The sequence below is a fragment of the Ursus maritimus genome, unplaced genomic scaffold (assembly GCF_017311325.1).
Source record: "Ursus maritimus isolate PB19 unplaced genomic scaffold, ASM1731132v1 scaffold_1, whole genome shotgun sequence".
Taxonomy (NCBI): Eukaryota; Metazoa; Chordata; class Mammalia; order Carnivora; family Ursidae; genus Ursus; species Ursus maritimus.
This window is the reverse complement of record NW_024423343.1, coordinates 60,983,994-61,001,628: the sequence shown is the minus strand read 5'-3', so window position 1 is coordinate 61,001,628 and position 17,635 is coordinate 60,983,994. Positions and strand designations below refer to the sequence as shown.

General features: G+C 38.3%; 1 protein-coding gene across 1 annotated transcript in view; it reads right to left on the bottom strand.

Moving 5' to 3' along the window:
* The window catches only part of LRP2 (LDL receptor related protein 2), a 180,244-nt gene that overhangs the window by 71,946 nt on the left and 90,663 nt on the right, over positions 1-17,635 (bottom strand). Inside the window, exons 33-39 of the mRNA XM_040636652.1 lie at positions 14,964-15,130; positions 13,644-13,787; positions 9,452-9,561; positions 7,759-7,936; positions 4,470-4,683; positions 3,135-3,368; positions 1,206-1,394 (exon numbers count right to left, since the gene is read on the bottom strand). Coding sequence (XP_040492586.1) covers positions 1,206-1,394; positions 3,135-3,368; positions 4,470-4,683; positions 7,759-7,936; positions 9,452-9,561; positions 13,644-13,787; positions 14,964-15,130 — 1,236 coding nt within the window. The remainder of the gene's footprint in view (positions 1-1,205; positions 1,395-3,134; positions 3,369-4,469; positions 4,684-7,758; positions 7,937-9,451; positions 9,562-13,643; positions 13,788-14,963; positions 15,131-17,635) is intronic.

The following is a 17,635-nucleotide window of genomic DNA, read 5'->3' as shown; positions in this document are numbered from 1 at the left end:
AATAAAACTGTGGGTGAAGAAACAATCAGTGAGAGGCATTTTGTCCACAGGCCATGGACTGCTGACCCCTGCTTTAGCTATATTCTCAGAAGTAATAGAGTAATCCAATTAAAGCCTTATCTATGATATTTAATATTTACAATAAACTCTTATACTACCTAGATTTTCATAAAAATTTAAAAATTCTAAGTGATGTCTACTTACCAAACAATCATACCAAACAATCATACTTATTTTTATAGAACAGAATCATATTCTCAAAATTATAATACATATAATACATTTGTTTCTCAGGGTATCATTAAATAAAAACAAATGGTAATTTAAAACTAGGTACATGACACCTAAAACTAATATTACTCTGTATGTTAACTAACTGGAATTTAAATAAAAAACTTTTAAAAAAATAATAAAATTAAAATTAAAAAGCAGCAGGTGATTTTGCTATGCAAGAGTGGGAACATGTCAAGTCATATGAGAGATAATTACCAACTAATTCAATGTCTTAGCACATCAAAGGAGAGACAGGGGTTATGAACAGGCAGGGTTCATGGGGAGCTTCAACAGTGGTTAATGAGGGAATAAGTCAGTGATGACGGGTTCTGTTACCACCTGGAGATCATATTTGTATTCCTAGAGTTGTTTACAATATTAATAAATGTATGCTGTGTATGTCATTATTAAAAAAATAAAATTAATAAAATTAAGTACATGAATCAATACAACTAAGTTAATGTAATACTGTGTCATAATGATCAAAGGATTTTTATACATTAACAGGATAAAGCGATTAAGAATTTGTCAACTAAAATTGCTCAGCTTTAAAATAACTGATTGTCATTTCACGGTTCACTAATTTTAATATCCCTTCCTCTTTGAAAATGTAGACATTTCTAATTTAGAAATTAGGTGCTAATCTAAGTGTGAAAAATAATCAACAATTTTTCTAGGCATTATTCCTACAGTTTTGATTATGTTACTAATAGAAGAAAATGAATTAATTGTTATGACTGTCCACTGAAACACCTTACCGTTAACTTAATAAACATATAGCTTAGTCTAAAAGCATAATTTATCTTAAATAATACCAATAATTGTCTAGAAAAATAGATTTGTAGAACATACAGTGTTAGATTAAACTTTTGAACATGAAGTGCAAAAAACACAAAAAAAGTCTCAATAAAATCACTACCCAGCTTACCTACCTGCTACCCAATCCACTGCAATACCCCGAACTCCATTTTCTCCTATCCCATGTGTAACGATATTCGTAAAACCAGACCCATCGGGTTTGATTCTACGGATTGCATTATGAGATGTCACAGAGCTGCTAAAATCACACCAATAAATAAAGCCAGAAGATACATCAACATCCACATGCAGTGCATTTCGTCCTGAAACATTTAAGAAAAGATCATTAAACAATGCTCTAACTGGAACTAGAACTTTTACATTCCTGCCCTTCCTCTCAAACCATCATTCCCAACCCCCTGCTCTGACCATGTCCCTGTTACAAAATAATACTGTTTCTCAGTTTCAATGAGCACACCCAGCACCCAGATCTTGGTTTCTAAAAGCCATTTCCCACAATAAGGAGAACGGGCTCCTGAGAAAAACAGTTGATCATAAGTTTGGGAAGGGAAGGTACAAGGTGAGCCTAGAAGATCTTATACCCAGAAGCAAGGGAGTGCTCAAACACTAATGGGATCATGTCAAAAGAAACAGGCAGTCATTTCAAGAGGTTTTACCTGGCCAAAATGAATCCATAAAGCATCAAGAGTAATTGTAGTAAATGTTTACAACACACTGAATTTAAAAAATGAATAAAACCTTGAATCCATGATTACACTGTACACCTGGAACTAGTAACACTAAATGTATGTATATGTATGTGCATGTACACACAGACACATAGACACACACACACACAGATTGAGAGTTCACATGTGTTGAAATATTAACAATTTTTGTTTCTAGGTGAACAGTATAAGGATGTTCATTGTACCTTTCTTTCAATTTTTCTGATTTGAAATTTTGAAAAAAGAAAAGTTGGGAGAAAAAATTATTGATTTTATAATATCTTTACAACATGGTAAGTGAGATCCATAACTTTTTAGATATGGGTAATACACAAAGAGGAGTCATGAGTACTTGTGACTATAATCAGTCAGGAGCACGTGTGGTCCCAGATGTTCCTTGACTCCTTTCACTGTATGTATTGTCGGCTCTTCTAACTATCTCTCCCACCCCTCCATTCCCTTCACCCTTTTCTTCCCTTTCTATCTTTTATTTCTATCATTATCCTGTGACATACTCCTTGTGATGCTACTAAACACTTGGTTCCTCCTGTGGTAGCATACACCTAGAAATCTCTTGGTTCACCTAAGAAGCAAGCGATCATTTTCTATGTTCACAGTATACAAACATAAAATACTGCAAAAATACAGTCACTAAGGAGATTCTAATACTGTCAACTCATTTATTTCAACTCATCATATACATAGTAATAAACCATATTATGGACTACTTCATTACTCTAACCTTGATCCCAAATCTCCATTAACTGCTCTTCTAAACACCAACTCTGTATACTTCTTGCAATCTCATGCTACATTCTACCTTGCTCTAGGCCTGTCATTCTCAGTGTGGCCCATGGACCAGTGACATCCATGCCCTGGGAACTCATTAGGAATCAAACTGAGGGTTGCAGAAGGGAGGGGGTGGGGGGAAATGGGGTAACTGGGTGACGGGCATTACGGAGGGCACAGATGTGATGAGCACTGGATGTTATACGCAACTAATGAATCACTGAACACTACATCAAAAACTAATGATGCACTATATGGTGGCTAATTGAACTTAATTTAAAAAAAAAGGCATGCAGATTCTCTAGCCCTACCCCAGACTACTGAATGGGGAAATCTGGAGAGGGGGCCAAGATCTGGGTTTTAATAAGCTCTCCAATTCTGATGCACACTAACGTTTGAGAACAATTCAAGGCAAAGCCAGTTTATCTCAAGGGAAAGACAAGCTTCATTACATGCTGAATCCAAACATGGAGAAATGCTTTACAGCACCAAGAATTCAACATGGCACCAGACAGTGAAATCTTACTTCTATTGGAGTTGGCATACCTTCGCCTGCCACTGGCACCATGGCTTCTGAGTGATCCGAAAATTCCAAGCTAAAGCCTCTGATTATAGACAGCATTGAAACAATAAGAAAAGAGCTATATGGAGAACAGGTCCGATTATCAGGATTGAGTTTCAATCCACTGGCACAGGCGCATGAGAACAATCCTCCTGGTATAGGCAGGCAAATCTGCTGACAGGCATTCGCGTTGTTGCTACAGCCGTTGGAGGATGCATCTAAATGAAATCAAAATTAGTTTATAACTTTTGACCTCACATACTTGACACTCCATCTCAAGTATCTTTTATTGGGTCACCACATAATTCACTATAAAAATCAATAACAAAACGCAGTACCTCGGTTAGCAACGTAAAAACAGCGTTGAAGAGACTACAGCTTATACGACTAACACATAAAGGTACTGAAACTATTATATAATAGAGAATGGAACAGCATTTTTTTTTCTTCCACAAATCATAGAGGAATTAGAAGAACCAGGGAGGTCAGTATGCAAATTCTAATTTTTTTCACCCTCTGACCTATATACTGGCATTTAAAATTACATCAGTTTTATTATATGATCAATAATGTGATGGCCATTTGATTTAGAATGCATTAAATAAGAACATTTAAAGGTTTTTTGCACATGCAATAAAAACAAATGCCAAGTGATAAACCTAGGTTATAGACAGCAAACAAACTGTTGAATAAACTTTGGTTAGAGACTACAAGCTATAAAATTTGTCAAAACTTTAAAAAATAATTTCTAGATCACAATACTAATTTAAGGGGCCAATCAGAAGTTAGATTATCTATGAAAAATGTGTTGAAAATAGCAAGTATTTCTTTTAAGATTAAAAATTCTATCCTGTTAACACTTTGCCAGCAGGTACCCAACCAATGTTTGCTGACCACATTCAATGTGCCAGGAACTCATCTAGTTACTGGATATAGAGCAAGAAACAAGACAGACAAAATGCCCATCCTTATGGAGGTTACAATCTAATGAGAAACACAGACAACAAACTGATAGATAATATGTCAGAGACTGCTATGAAGAAAAGCAAAGTAAGGAATTTAAAACGATGGGGAAAGAATGGGAATAAGCTTACTCTGAAGTCAACCTGGTCTTTCAGATGCCAGATTAGTCTTTGACACTGAGCCAACCTTATGACAGGGTTATCATTTTAAAAACAGTTGGGGTAATTTCAATTTGCATACATGTGTATGTATATGGGCCTGTGTGTGTGCATGTATTTATATATTTAAGTGTGTAGATGTCTGACTATACATTGTACATTCATGTATAGTCATATATTTCGGTGACAAATACTTACCACGTTTGTGATAAACTCGAAGACCCCTTAAATTTGGAATATTCTCTCTCAAGACTACTTTGTTGGCCCCAGTGGCCTTGTCAACTCTTTCAATGACTTCATAGTGTTCATCAATATAATAAAGGAAGGAATCATAGACATCAATTCCCCAGGGGTGGGAAAGATGGTTTACCAGGATCATTCGATTTGTACCATCCACATTTCCTCTTTCGATCTAAAAAATCAGAATTGTCATTATTGACTGATTCATGGTGAAATGAGAGAAATGTTTAAAACTAACATTCTCTTTCTCTTTTTTTAATTTAAATTCAATTAGCCACATATAATACATCGTTAGTTTCAAATATAAAGTTCAGTAATTCATCAGGGGGATATAACACCCATTGCTCATCACATCACAGGCGCTCCTTAATGTCCATCACCCAGTTACCCCAATCAACCCCCCACCCACCTCCCCTCCAGCAAACTAACATTCTCTTAATAATAATACATCACATCTATATAGCACTCTATGGTTCACAGAGATTTTTCATATCTGTCTTCTGATTTGATAGTTACAATTACATGGAGCAGCAGGTCAGGCAAATGCCAGTATGCCCATTTCACTGATAATGAAGTTGCAGCTCAAGTAAGTCAACCAACTTTCTCAGATGGCATGGTGAAGAAAAGGGAACTAAACCTCTTGAGTCTCTGCATGTGATATTCTGGAAAAGGATACACATTTAGTGTCAAACTGTAGACCATTACACAGCAGTTGACCGACCCTGAACTTAACATCTTCACCAACAATCTCTGCAATGGGACTGGGAAACATGTTTCATTCAATGACAAGATAGCAAGTGCAAAGGGGCAAAGGGTGGTGCTGTTATATTAGAACAGGTAACAAGTCTTAGTCAAAATGACTCTGATAAACTGGAAAAGAACTCACAAAAATGAAGTTCCTAATGGGAAATGACAAGTCTGCTTCTGGAAGAAAAATAAACTGTAGACATAACTGGTTTGATTTCATTCCAGAAACTTGTCTCAAGTGCCTCCTCTGTGTCAGGATCTGAGCTGAGTACTGGTGAGAGAGACAGTGAGGTTTGGCTCACTACCTCACTGGACAAGGAAACCCAGCAGTTACAAGAGCAGGTTATGCCCTAGAAACTGACAGAAGTTCCAGAAAGCTAGAGCAGAGGGAAAATAAGCTTGGAGGGGAGCTTTGAAGGAATGACCAGGACCAGATTAGCTAGCCAAGTGTTTGGAGCTACTCCTCTAGGCTGAGCAGTGATCAAACCTATTTGCTGTGGATTTATGAAGACAACATGTCTCCATCATGAAAGCAAGGTTTATTAATGACAACTATCATCTGCTCAGGGCTCAGCATGGTGGTGGTGGCAGAGAAAGGCTGGACCTGAGAAAAGAGGCAGAGGACAAATCGCCAGGATTTTGTGATGATTAAATAAGGACATGGTTATTAGAGTGAGGGGAACATGAAGGTTCTAACCCGGGAAAGAAGATGGACAGTCACGCCACCAACAAGCCCACACATTCAGGAGGGCAAGACAGATGCAAAAATAGGAAGGGAGAAAGATGGTGGGCATTGTCTGGGACATGCTAAGTTGTGTACAGAAATCAAACATGTGGCAAGCACTCCCTCATCATTGCATAGAGACATCAAAGTCCAAGGAGTGCTTTCACCCATCACTACTTCTTTTTAATCCTCTAAGTTTATCACCATTATAAGTACATATTAGGAGTGAAATTGGCACTGTTGAACTAATAACAAACTGAACATCAAAACTACTGTGTAAGATCATGGAGACCATTAATGCTGAAAACAGATCTGAAATCACTACTATTTAAAAAGCAGGGAAGAAAAGATACAAACATAGTGAAAAGAAGGGGTACATGCACCCCAATGTTCATAGCAGCAATGTCCACAGTAGCCAAACTGTGGAAGGAAATGAGATGTCTTCAACGAATGGATAAAGAAGATGTGGTCCATATATACAATGGAGTATTATTACTCAGTCATCAGAAAGGATGAATACCCACCATTTGCATCGACATGGTTGGAAATGGAGGGGATTATGCTAAGTGAAATAAGTCAAGCAGAGAAAGACAATTATCATATGGTTTCATTCATATGTGGGACATAAGGAATAGAACAGAGGACCACAGGGGAAGGGAGGGAAATCAGAAGGGGAAGAAATCAGAGAAGGAGATGAACCATGAGAGACTCTGGACTCCAGGAAACAAACTGAGGGCTACAGAAGGGAGGGGTGTTGGGGGGATGGGGTAACTGGGTGATAGGTATTAAGGAGGGCACATGTGGTGATGAGCACCGGATGTTATACGCAACTAATGATTCGTTGAACACTACAACAAAAACTTATGATGTACTATATGCTGGCTAACTGAACATAATAAAAATAATAATAATAAAAAATTTACAGGGATTCATTTTCTACCAACCATTGAAAGATCAACTGGCCAACATAAAGACTGGATCACAGCATGCTCTTGAGAAAAAAAGAGATATATACTAATGATGAAATCTCAAAAACAGAATTATTAAAGGTGATTTTAAATTAGAAAAAATTTTTAAAATATTTTTTAAAAAGCAGGGAAGAGACTGGCACACACTCAATACAACATCCATAGCAATATTTTAATGGAACAATAGTTATTACTGGGCACCTTCTATGTGCCTTGTCCCAGCTCAACTGCATAAGCTGATGATCAAACACTATTTCCATAAATGGATGTAATTATAGAGTTTCTCCTTCTTATTGCAGAAAATAATGAACTCAACCTTGGAGTTTAAAATTACCACAAAAGGGAGTTTTCCCATACGCAACCACCATGTTACGACCTTAGAGAATAGCATGTAGCTAGGAGGGGGTGCCGTGCTCAAAAGCTTGGTATTTACATTTTTTTTTCTTAGTTTCTACAACTGGAGAGCCTGGAGAACTTTCAAAGAAAAGCTTTAAAATCACTAAAACATGAAAGAAATGCCTCTTAAAGGACAAATAAGAAATGAGAAATGGAAATATTTTCTCTTGAAGAAAAGCAAAGGATGAGGGAAAAGGCAATAAACATTACAAGGAACTATGCACAGACTAGAAAAAAAATGGACTGCAACTAGAGCAATATTTGCTCTGGGGAAAAAAGTTATTAGGAAGAAAGGACAATAAAACACTGGTCCAAGTAGCCAAGTGAGATTGTTCAGGAACCACAGCCAGACAAGGAACAATCGGTATCAGCGATACAATCTCAGCAATAAAGACCAACAGGGTGCGCATACCACTCCCGTGCTGGTGACAGCCCAGTAGAGTTTCTGCTCCTCAATATCAAGGGTGATGAACTCCAGGTGTTCAAGGTTCCCAGTGAAGAGAACTTTTGGAAATGTGCCATCCATGTTAGCACTTGCAATCTTGGCAGGAACACCACTGTCTGTTCCTTGGTCTGACCAGTACAGTTTCCTACAACCAGGAAAAAAACCAGCATTTCATAAAACAGTTTCATTAAATACTTAAATGAAAAAAACATGTATTGATTGTCCTCAGGATGTGCACAATTCAGTGGAGGAAGTCTGAACCATTAATATTTTGTGACATACAAGGTGGAGGAGTATTTAGCCTGCGTTCTGTCAATGTCTGTATATTTCCTAGTTGTTATTGGGGTAGAGGCCATTTAAAATGGTATCTAAAATTGGTGGGGGATCCTTTACCTTGGTCAGACAGGTTGGAAGCTTACGACTAGGAAAGAACCTATATCAACGGTTAATCCCTTTCAAAGAACCACGCACTGCACAGTGCACTGGGAAAAACATAGTTCATGTAAACGTTGTCAAGTATCTCCCTGCTCACCTTTCAGACCTGTTATTTAACTCCTCCAAACCATCATCTAGCACAAGACCAGCTACTTTCTTTTCTGATTCCTGTGATGAAAAATGCAATATGACACACAAACCTAATTGCCACACAGAACTGCCAAATCCATACTAGATAAAATGTCATTAATATATATGAAGAGTTGCTCTCCATATCCATTGTGGACATACCTTCTAGATTTGAATCCAAGTTTCCATTCCTTTCTATCTCATCTGCTGCCATAGCCTCGGCAGACAATTCTCTTACACTCTTTGCCCACAAGTCTTCAAACCCCTTCTTTGCAATCTTTATTTGCAAACCTCTTGCACTGCCAATATGCCCATCCCACGAACCTCATCTTCAAATCTAAATTTCCCTCCTTCTAAGTTCTTAAACTCTGACATTCTCTGCTTTGACCAAACTCTCCCATCTCTTCGCCACTCCTATTTTATTTCTTCTATTGAGCCGTTCATCACCCTTAAAACTTGCCTGAGCTTCCAAACCTTTGGTCCCTCTCTGCCTGGACCTAATACGTAACCATTTTAGCAACATCCTTATTTACTCTCTTCATCTCCCATTGTGCTTACCTTGCTAATCACTGGCCCTGAATTCTTGTCATAATTTTCTTTCTCCTCTCAAATTCCAGGCTACCAAATTCCTTTGCTGGACAAAGACAAAACTCTTGTGAATTCTGAGTTCACTAAAAATTTAAGCTATCTACCCTTAACTGAGAACTCTCCTCCCTAGCTGAACCCTTTCTCCTAACTGGTCTCCCTGCCCCTGGTTTCTTCCACTCTGATCCTGACCCATCTTCCTGAAATACAAATTTGATTCTTTCATAATTCCCTTCCTCCAAATTCTCAGCCGAATCCTTCGAGTTCTATTTCAAATGTTATCCAGTCTAGTGCTGCTAATTTAAAGAACATAGAACAAAACACAAGTTACATCCTTCACGTTAAATATAACTCAGAGCTATTTCTCTTTCTCACTGAGATCTGTATTTTTCAAAATGCTAGCATAAGAACTCAGAAAAGGTCCTAACTTTGAAATCTCCCATGTTATCAGGCCATAACATTACCAAGAATGGTGCTGCATAGAAGACATGTGTCACGTAGGAACACTCACCCGTTAACAGGATCAACAGTTATGCCAACTGGACTACCAACTCCAAGAGCTGTCCCATCACTGGTAATCAGTGTCTTTCTGTATCTGACATCTCCCTGGAGTTTCAAAACCTATAGCACAAAATCACTTATTAGAACTGAGTTTCATAAAGGGAAACAAAGAAAGCTGAGATGAAGGAGAACGTACACACACAAATTCCAAAGCCCGATTAGAGATGAATGGGAGGGTTTGTGTGAAATTCAGATAATCCCTAATTGCATTTCAGGGCTATGAGGAAATCAACTCAGGAGGAAGTGAGTAAGAAAAGCAAAATCAGCCCTCAAATTCCTATTCAATTCACCTCAAATTTCAGGAGAGAAAATTTATATGGATAAAAGAAGGATTCAAACGGTAAACATACAGACTCACTACCTGAGAGAAACTACAAAAACGTCTTCAGGAAAAGATACAGGAGAAAACTCTGGAAGACAAATGGGGGCCCCATAGTTCTCTGGCATCCCAGTGACTTGCCCATAGCACCCAGTGGCCCATCACTGAAAACACAGTTCACCAAACAGTCCAAATTTACTCAGAGTTAAAGTGAATTCTGTGCCAGCTTAACAGCCAGAGTTAAAATCCAAAAGTTCAAATCCCTGACCTTCTATATCTGACTGAGGCAAGTAAATTCACCTCTCTGACCTTAGTTTCTTTATTAGTAAAATGTGGGTGATAATGGGACATTCTGCACAGAGCTATGAGATAATACATGTAAAGTGCTTAACACGGCACCCAGTGTAAGTGTGTTTCCTATTTTTTTATTGGTCCATTTATTGGACACTTACTATGTAGCAGGCATTATACTAAGCATTGTTGGATTGAATCCTCACAATAATTCTGTGAGACGTTTTAACCGTATTGTGGATGCCCATATTATACATGATGAAAGAAGCGTAGGGACCTTCAGTGGCTTTCCTAGTGTTATCTATTTTTAATTATCACTGTAATTGTGAAAACTAATGTTAACAGAATCCTGAAACATCACGGAAAAATATGAGTTAGTACACCAGAAGCAGTTTCTTATAGGAACAAGGCTATTCTAATATGCACTTGAGAAAGTCTGAGAGAAGCTAGGAAGAAATTTGAAGATGTATGCTGATTTGCACGAAGGTTTTTCTATAAAATTGCTTTTTAATGCAAATAGATTATTTGTGTATCAGTGTTTATGTTTCTGTCTCTGCCCTCTTTCTGTATCTATATGTATTTTTTCCTCCCTCCTTCTCTTCCTCACACACACACACACACACACACACACACACACCCCTCTCCTTAATCCCTCATTCTCCTGATTTTTCTCTCTCCTGTGTGGTATCTTTCTCTCTTTTTAATTCACTTCTTTCTGTCAAAATTTCTCTCCTTTTCCTGGGCTTAAGGATCTCTTTAATTCAAAGGAAAGCTCTTTTTCCTTGTTTTTTGGCATATATCAAGTTCTCTCTCACACAACCATTCTGTATGCCTCACTCTTCAGCAACAAAATTGCATTTAGTGAATGGGCACACAGCTACCCCTAGTGGAAAACAATTTATTCAGTATTTCTCTTATTTTCAAATTTGAATTAAATGAGTTACTCTTACGCTGGAAGGAATACTGTTCACGTAAACAGCAAGAGAACACTATTTCTGTGCCCTTATGAAATCTAACATTCCCCTGAAAGAGTCACCATTGACATCACCAAAGGAGAAAACCAATAAAGAACACGAAAGGGCAACTTACCCTTGGATCATTATTCTCATAGGTCCTCTGTGGCTATATTCTAAACATACTGGTGGTTTGAGGGGAACAGGACTCTGTATTCACAAGACGCCTTAGTGTCAAGAAGCACTTTTAGTTACTGGGCTATAACCCCATTTTACAGATACGGAAGCAGAGGCTCAGAGAAGTTAAGTAACTTGTCCAAGGTCAAATACCCTGTGAGGGGAGGAAATACAGAGCTGTCCCTAGTCACAAAATGCATTTTCCTATCTCAGAGTCTTCATCAAGCACTTTTCTCTGCCTAGGGTGTCTTTCCTTCCTTCTTCATCTGGCAGAGATAAGCACTGGTCATCCTTCAGGATGCAGTGCACAGGTTCTCTTGCGAGCATTCTCCCTCCCCACACGTTTGCCTCTGCCCCTAGGCACAGAACACTTCACAGTCACTGCTCATATCACACTTAGCACACTGGAACAAAGCCATCTGTTTGTTTGTCTAACTCTCAGATGTGTGAACTACTTAAAAGTAGAAAAAAATAACTTTATTCATCTTTGAAGATCCAGGACTAACAATGGAACTGATGGGTTTACTAGTATGTGTTGTAAGTAAGCCAGACTCAAAGCAGATCTTTGGACTCCAAAGCAAATTATCTTTCCTCTGTGCCTCACTGCCTTCGGGCACAATGACAAACTCTAGGTTTATATGATAAGAGTGGCCTTACCGATATAACATTTGCATGCACACACACACATTCATTCACTCACTCACGCAGTATTAGTCATCAGTTGGTGCCTCTTTATTGTACTTAATACCGATGGTGGAAACATGTTCCCTGCTTTTGGAAAACTACTTAAAAGGGAAGACCCCCATTTACAAAGCAAGAGACCAAAAGACAGAGGAGGAACATATAAAGTGTCATTCAGAATGAAGATGTACTAAGCAGATGTGAGTTTGGAATTAAGGGTTTTAGTCAGTCAGTTGTGCCAACGTTTTGATGGGAGAGGGATATTTTTAGTTGAGATTATGAAAAAATATCTTTTGTCACCGTCAAAGGGGGTTATAGCAGGCTGGATTGCTGGAGTTGTCATTTATAACAAGGCCAAGTCAAAACACTGCCTGGGAAATCAGGGCAGTGAAGCTGACTGTTTAAGCCAATTTCCTAAATTATGTAAAATTCAGGTTCCTACCTAAACAACAAAGGGCTTGAACCAGATGAGCCTCCAAGATTCCCATCATATTAAGAGCTTGAGATATTTCAGAGGTTAGCATTTGTACATATTGCAAATGTCCCTCTAATTGTGAACGTGTACTACCATTGCCGGCCCTCAGGAATGTTGTGAGAATTTAACGAGATCCTGTTTGTCGAAGACCTTTGTAAACTGTAAGCAATGTTCTGACTTCCCCTGTCCCACCTGCCCTAACTTAGCCACTTGACTGCTATGAGCCTGCCTCACCTTCATCCAGCATCTATCTTTCCGAACACTCCATAGAAAACCAGCTGACTAGCTGCTGCCTCACCCTGAGCTGTGACCTGTCACTCTACACATCCTTGCTAACTGCCCGCTTGCAAGACCCTTCCTTTGCTTCAGAAATTTTCACTTTCAAAATTATTATGAATTAATATTCCCTTACAGGGGCGCCTGGGTGGCTCAGTCAGTTAAGCGTCTGCCTTCGGCTCAAGTCATGATCTCAGGGTCCTGGGATGGAGCTGCAAGTCAGGCTCCCTGCTTAGCAGGGAGTCTGCTTCTCCCTCTGCCTGCCGCTCCCCCTGCTTGTGCTGTCTCTCTCTCTCTGACAAATAAATAAGTAAATAAAAATCTTTAATAATCCCTTACATGTTTTAACCTTATCCCAGAATAGAGCAAACCAATACTAGGTGAGTTACCTCTAATTTACCTCATGTGATTGCATACCGGTACCCCATCTAAAATTTCATCTGGGATTTAAAGTAAAAAGAACACTTATCGCAATGAAGAAAGTATCAAAGGAACTAGAATCAAGTTTCTACTTTCTGTTTCACTGTTAGAAAAACTGTACGGAGCCATAGAAAGATTTCCATCTTAGAACAGAGGCAACCTATAAACTTGGTTGGGACTGAAATAACGTTACAGACTTAATGAGTAAAGATAGGGAAAATTTCCTGCCTATATTCATCCATACTTAATGCTGAATTCCTTACCTAATTATTCATTTATATTTTTATAGATTGTCTAAAATCCTTTTATATGAACCAGTTAGTATTGATGCTTAGGAGAAAAATAAAATAGGGCAGTAGAAAGTTGCAATAATTTCTTTCTAAGGTGGTTTCACTCCTTCCCTTCTAAGACTGATAGTTCATACCGATAGCTCCTCCCTTTTGCTTCCTGCTGAAAAATAATTTCAGAATCTAGGAGAGCAGTTTCTGAGAACAGATTTCACATGCATCAAATGCCAGTGTTTGTGTCAACTGTATTATGGAATAATTACCTCAATTGATGGAGTTTCAGGATCGGTGTAGTATAAGTTTTTTGATATCCAATCTAAGGCCAGGCTCATGGAAGACCCCGAACTAGACAGAGAAACCAGTACTGTCCTGTTGGTGCCATCTGTCTTCACTCTGTGAATTTCACCCTGGAAAGAAGACAAGGAGAAGTGAGCTGTTCCAAGGTCACAGTCTTGATACGGAAGCCGTTCTTCAGTTCCTGCTGAAGCTCCTGCCGGCTGCCATGTTTCTTGAATACTCCTCACATTTGGAGAGAAGACAGAGGTTCAGGGCCACTGGGTGGGCTCACCATGTATAATGCTAACACCAGCAATATTTTGAAAGTAATGATTCTTTTTTAAGTGTATCTGAGGCTCATCATTCAGGTTGCCTCTGAGATTGGCTACAGAGATTCATTTCTTTTTTCTTTTTTAATGATTTTTTTATCATATTATGTTAGTCACCATACAGTACATCCCCGGTTTCTGATGTAAGGCTCGATGATTCATTAGTTGTGTATAACACCCAGTGCACCATGAGATTCATTTCTTAACCAGCACAGGCCAGAGTCATAAAAATAACGTAAGTCATAAGTGAAAATCAGGAGGCCAAAATAACCATAAAAGCCTATTTTATTTGCATAGAGGTGACAAGCATCAAACACAAAGATCTTCCCTCTCTTCCTCATTTGTAATCTCTTTGCCCCTTCCCCATCCTCACAGCTTTCTCCTCGAAAGGGTGAGCTCCCTCCCATAAGAAGGGAACTGAAGGAGTGCTCCTTTTATCCTGGAGGCAAAGATGCTGATGAAGACCCCAGCAGCCACATCAAATGCTTTCCTGGCATTTCCTCAGGGATGTACTGCTTTTTGTCTTGAGTTATGATCATTTTTATGTTCATCTAGTATCTTCTACTAGCTTAAAGCTCCTTCAAAGCAAGCTCTGTTGCTTCTTCTTGGTGTGTATTCTATAGCAGGAAGTTGTTATTTCAGTGTAGAGAAAATAGTAGGCACTTAACAAATACTTACTGGATGAATAAATAAATAATATCCAATAGCTTAAATGTGCTTATTATCTGATCTTTGCTCCAGGCCAGCCTCCTATGTACATCCTTCATTGAATCAAAAAAAACCTCAGTGGTACTATATGTTAATTAATTAAATTTAAATAAAATAAAATTTTTTAAAAAACTTAGTGGTAAATTAATTTATTTCTGGACCATTTACCTTGTATCCACCCAGCAAAAGTTTGCTTATAAGAAGGCATCGGTACAGGCAGACTCGTCAAGAAAATATACTTGTATACTTTGAATATTATTCAAAACTTACTGGATTCTCAACCCAATAGATGAACTGCTCTGAGTCATCAAACTCAACATCGTAACCGTTCATCACTGCTGCTATGGGGACCATAGCATCGTTGCTCTTCACCTCGGGATTAAGGGAGATTCCAAAAATTATACTGTATCTTACAGTTATTAAGAAAGGTTGATCATCTGTGAAAATAGCAGAATATCAATCAAAACAATATCCCACTATTCCCAGACATGTAGAGTAATGGAAGGCAGCAGATTGTTATCATCCCATAGGATCAAATGCACTTGCAGCTTTGCAGCAATAAATATCAGAGACGGTACATATTTTATCGGACAACCCAGGGCCTTGGATCAGGTTTCAGTGGGTTGCCCGGGCACCAGACCTCCAACTCTACATACAGTGCTCCTGGACTTCCCCACGGCAGATCAGTATTTACCTTACTCTTCATGAACTCCTTGCTTACACGGATAAAACACTTGTGTTTGTTAAGCTTCACAACTTACACATAGACAAACCTCATTAATACCCAATAACTCAAGAAAAGGAGAGCTGGATTTTGGGGGGAAAAAATGTGAAAGAAAACATATGGACTATTCTTGGTGAATGGCAATTTACTAGTCTTAATATTACCAAGTATGGCCTAGTGTTTATTAGAGACTTTAATTACTAAATAAATCCAATTTATAAGCTCCCCAATTGTGACCATTTATTCACTATTATGTCCCCAAACCTGGCATGTAATAGCTGCCAAATAAATACTTGCTAATGAAATGAATGACCACATAAAGGAATCAATAGATGGATGCATAAATGAATATGCCAATAGTTGTCTTCTAAAGTTCTCAAAAATATCTATACATTGCAACTTAAAGATCCTTATAATATCTTATTCTAACTATCAGTTCACTTAATCTCCTTAACAGGAAATCAGAGGTCCTTTTTCAAAGATAATCTTTATCCTAACTCTAGTCCCTTTATCAAAAAAATCTAAATTGATGAAATTCAAGAGTGAAGTTTTATTTATAATCATCTCAGAAAAGGAAAACTGGAATGTGAGTTTTTTGGTATGAAGACATGTACATAAGCTATATCACATATTAAGCAAAATTAAAATAATCATCGCATAATTTTCATCTGCTAAAAATGATGTTCTCATTATTTTAATAATCTGGAAAGCTTTAGATCTTCAAGGGGATTATTCTGGCTCTTTACTTATTTTACCACTTCATTAGCTTTTCCTTGTTCCTGGCATTTCCATTACTAAAAATAACTTAGCATTTATTAACGTAGTAAACACTTAAAGTAATATTGCAACTATTAATGCTGTATTATTTTACAAAGCCCTACAATACACAGCTTTAATCTTTCCCAATAAACCTGCAAAGTTTATTTTCAACTGAAGCCAATGCAACTTGCAGGGGCTAATGTGAGAGTTTAACTCACAAGCCTGTCCTCTCTCCACTTCTCCACGTTGCCTCTCTTCTGAACAAATGCAATACCACAAATAGTCGCCCCTACTTATTGAGAAAATGTGCCACATAGTATGCACCAAATATTATTTCACTTACCTGATCTCCCTACAGCCTCATAACCCTGTTTGTTAGGCTGTTAACCCTCCCCACCCCCCAACTTTCAAATGAGACACAAAGAACCTAAACAATTTAACCAAGGTCACACAGCCAGATCCTCAGACTCCAAAATTTATGTTCTTAATCACTACTCTGCAAAAAGTGCAGGCTGGGTACTAGTTATTGAATATCAAATTACCACTCACTTCATTTAACTACATAAAGCTCTATTAGGAGCTTAGATGTACCTTGAAATGATATTGAGATATTTAATTATTTATTCATTACATGTTATAAGCACTCATTTGTTCAGTAAAAACAAGAAATAGTCCCCAATTTCACCAGAGAAATTTAAAATTTTATGTACTCAGAACCTAATACTGGTCTTCTAAATGTGTAATTTTCCTTTTGTTTAATTGGAGGAATTCTCAACCAAAGCACTGTTTAGGGCCTAAAAAAATGCATTTCTCATCCATCAAACATGGGCTTTCTTGATCCCTCTAAAAAGTTCCTCTCTAGCCCTACCCAGCTCTACTCCTTTGGCCACTCACTATTCTTTCATAGGGCTGTGTCTCAGACCCTTGATCTGATGGCTGCTGGTGGATTTGAGAGGGCTGACCACTTGGGAACAGGCAATCCACCAGAGGGTGGGGTGTCATTCAGTGCTGCACTGGCAAAAGGTGTGAAAGCCAAGGTGAAGGATGATGCCAGGGAAGCGCTAGACAGGACTGATCATTGAGACAAATGGTATAGGGGTGTGTGAAAAGTGCTCTGTGGGGAAGAAAAAAAGAAGGGAGTGATTTTATGACACTACACAGCTATAAAGGAGCAAACGGGTGATAAACACAAGACTAAAGGAGGAGCAAAAAAAGGTTACTGGAAGGCTTGTCATTGACTCAGCACTTACTGAGTGCTACTGTGTGCCACAGGTGATGAGCATCTATCAGGTGGAGGCTTAATCCTCAAGGAACCTAGAGTCTACACAACAAGGTAAAATATATGGACCCTTATGATTCCCAATGATAATGGCCATGAAGCAATATGCACAGAAGTACCTGGGGTTGGATGGGAAGGACTTCAAGAGGAAATGACATTTAAGCCATCCGAGGATAGCAT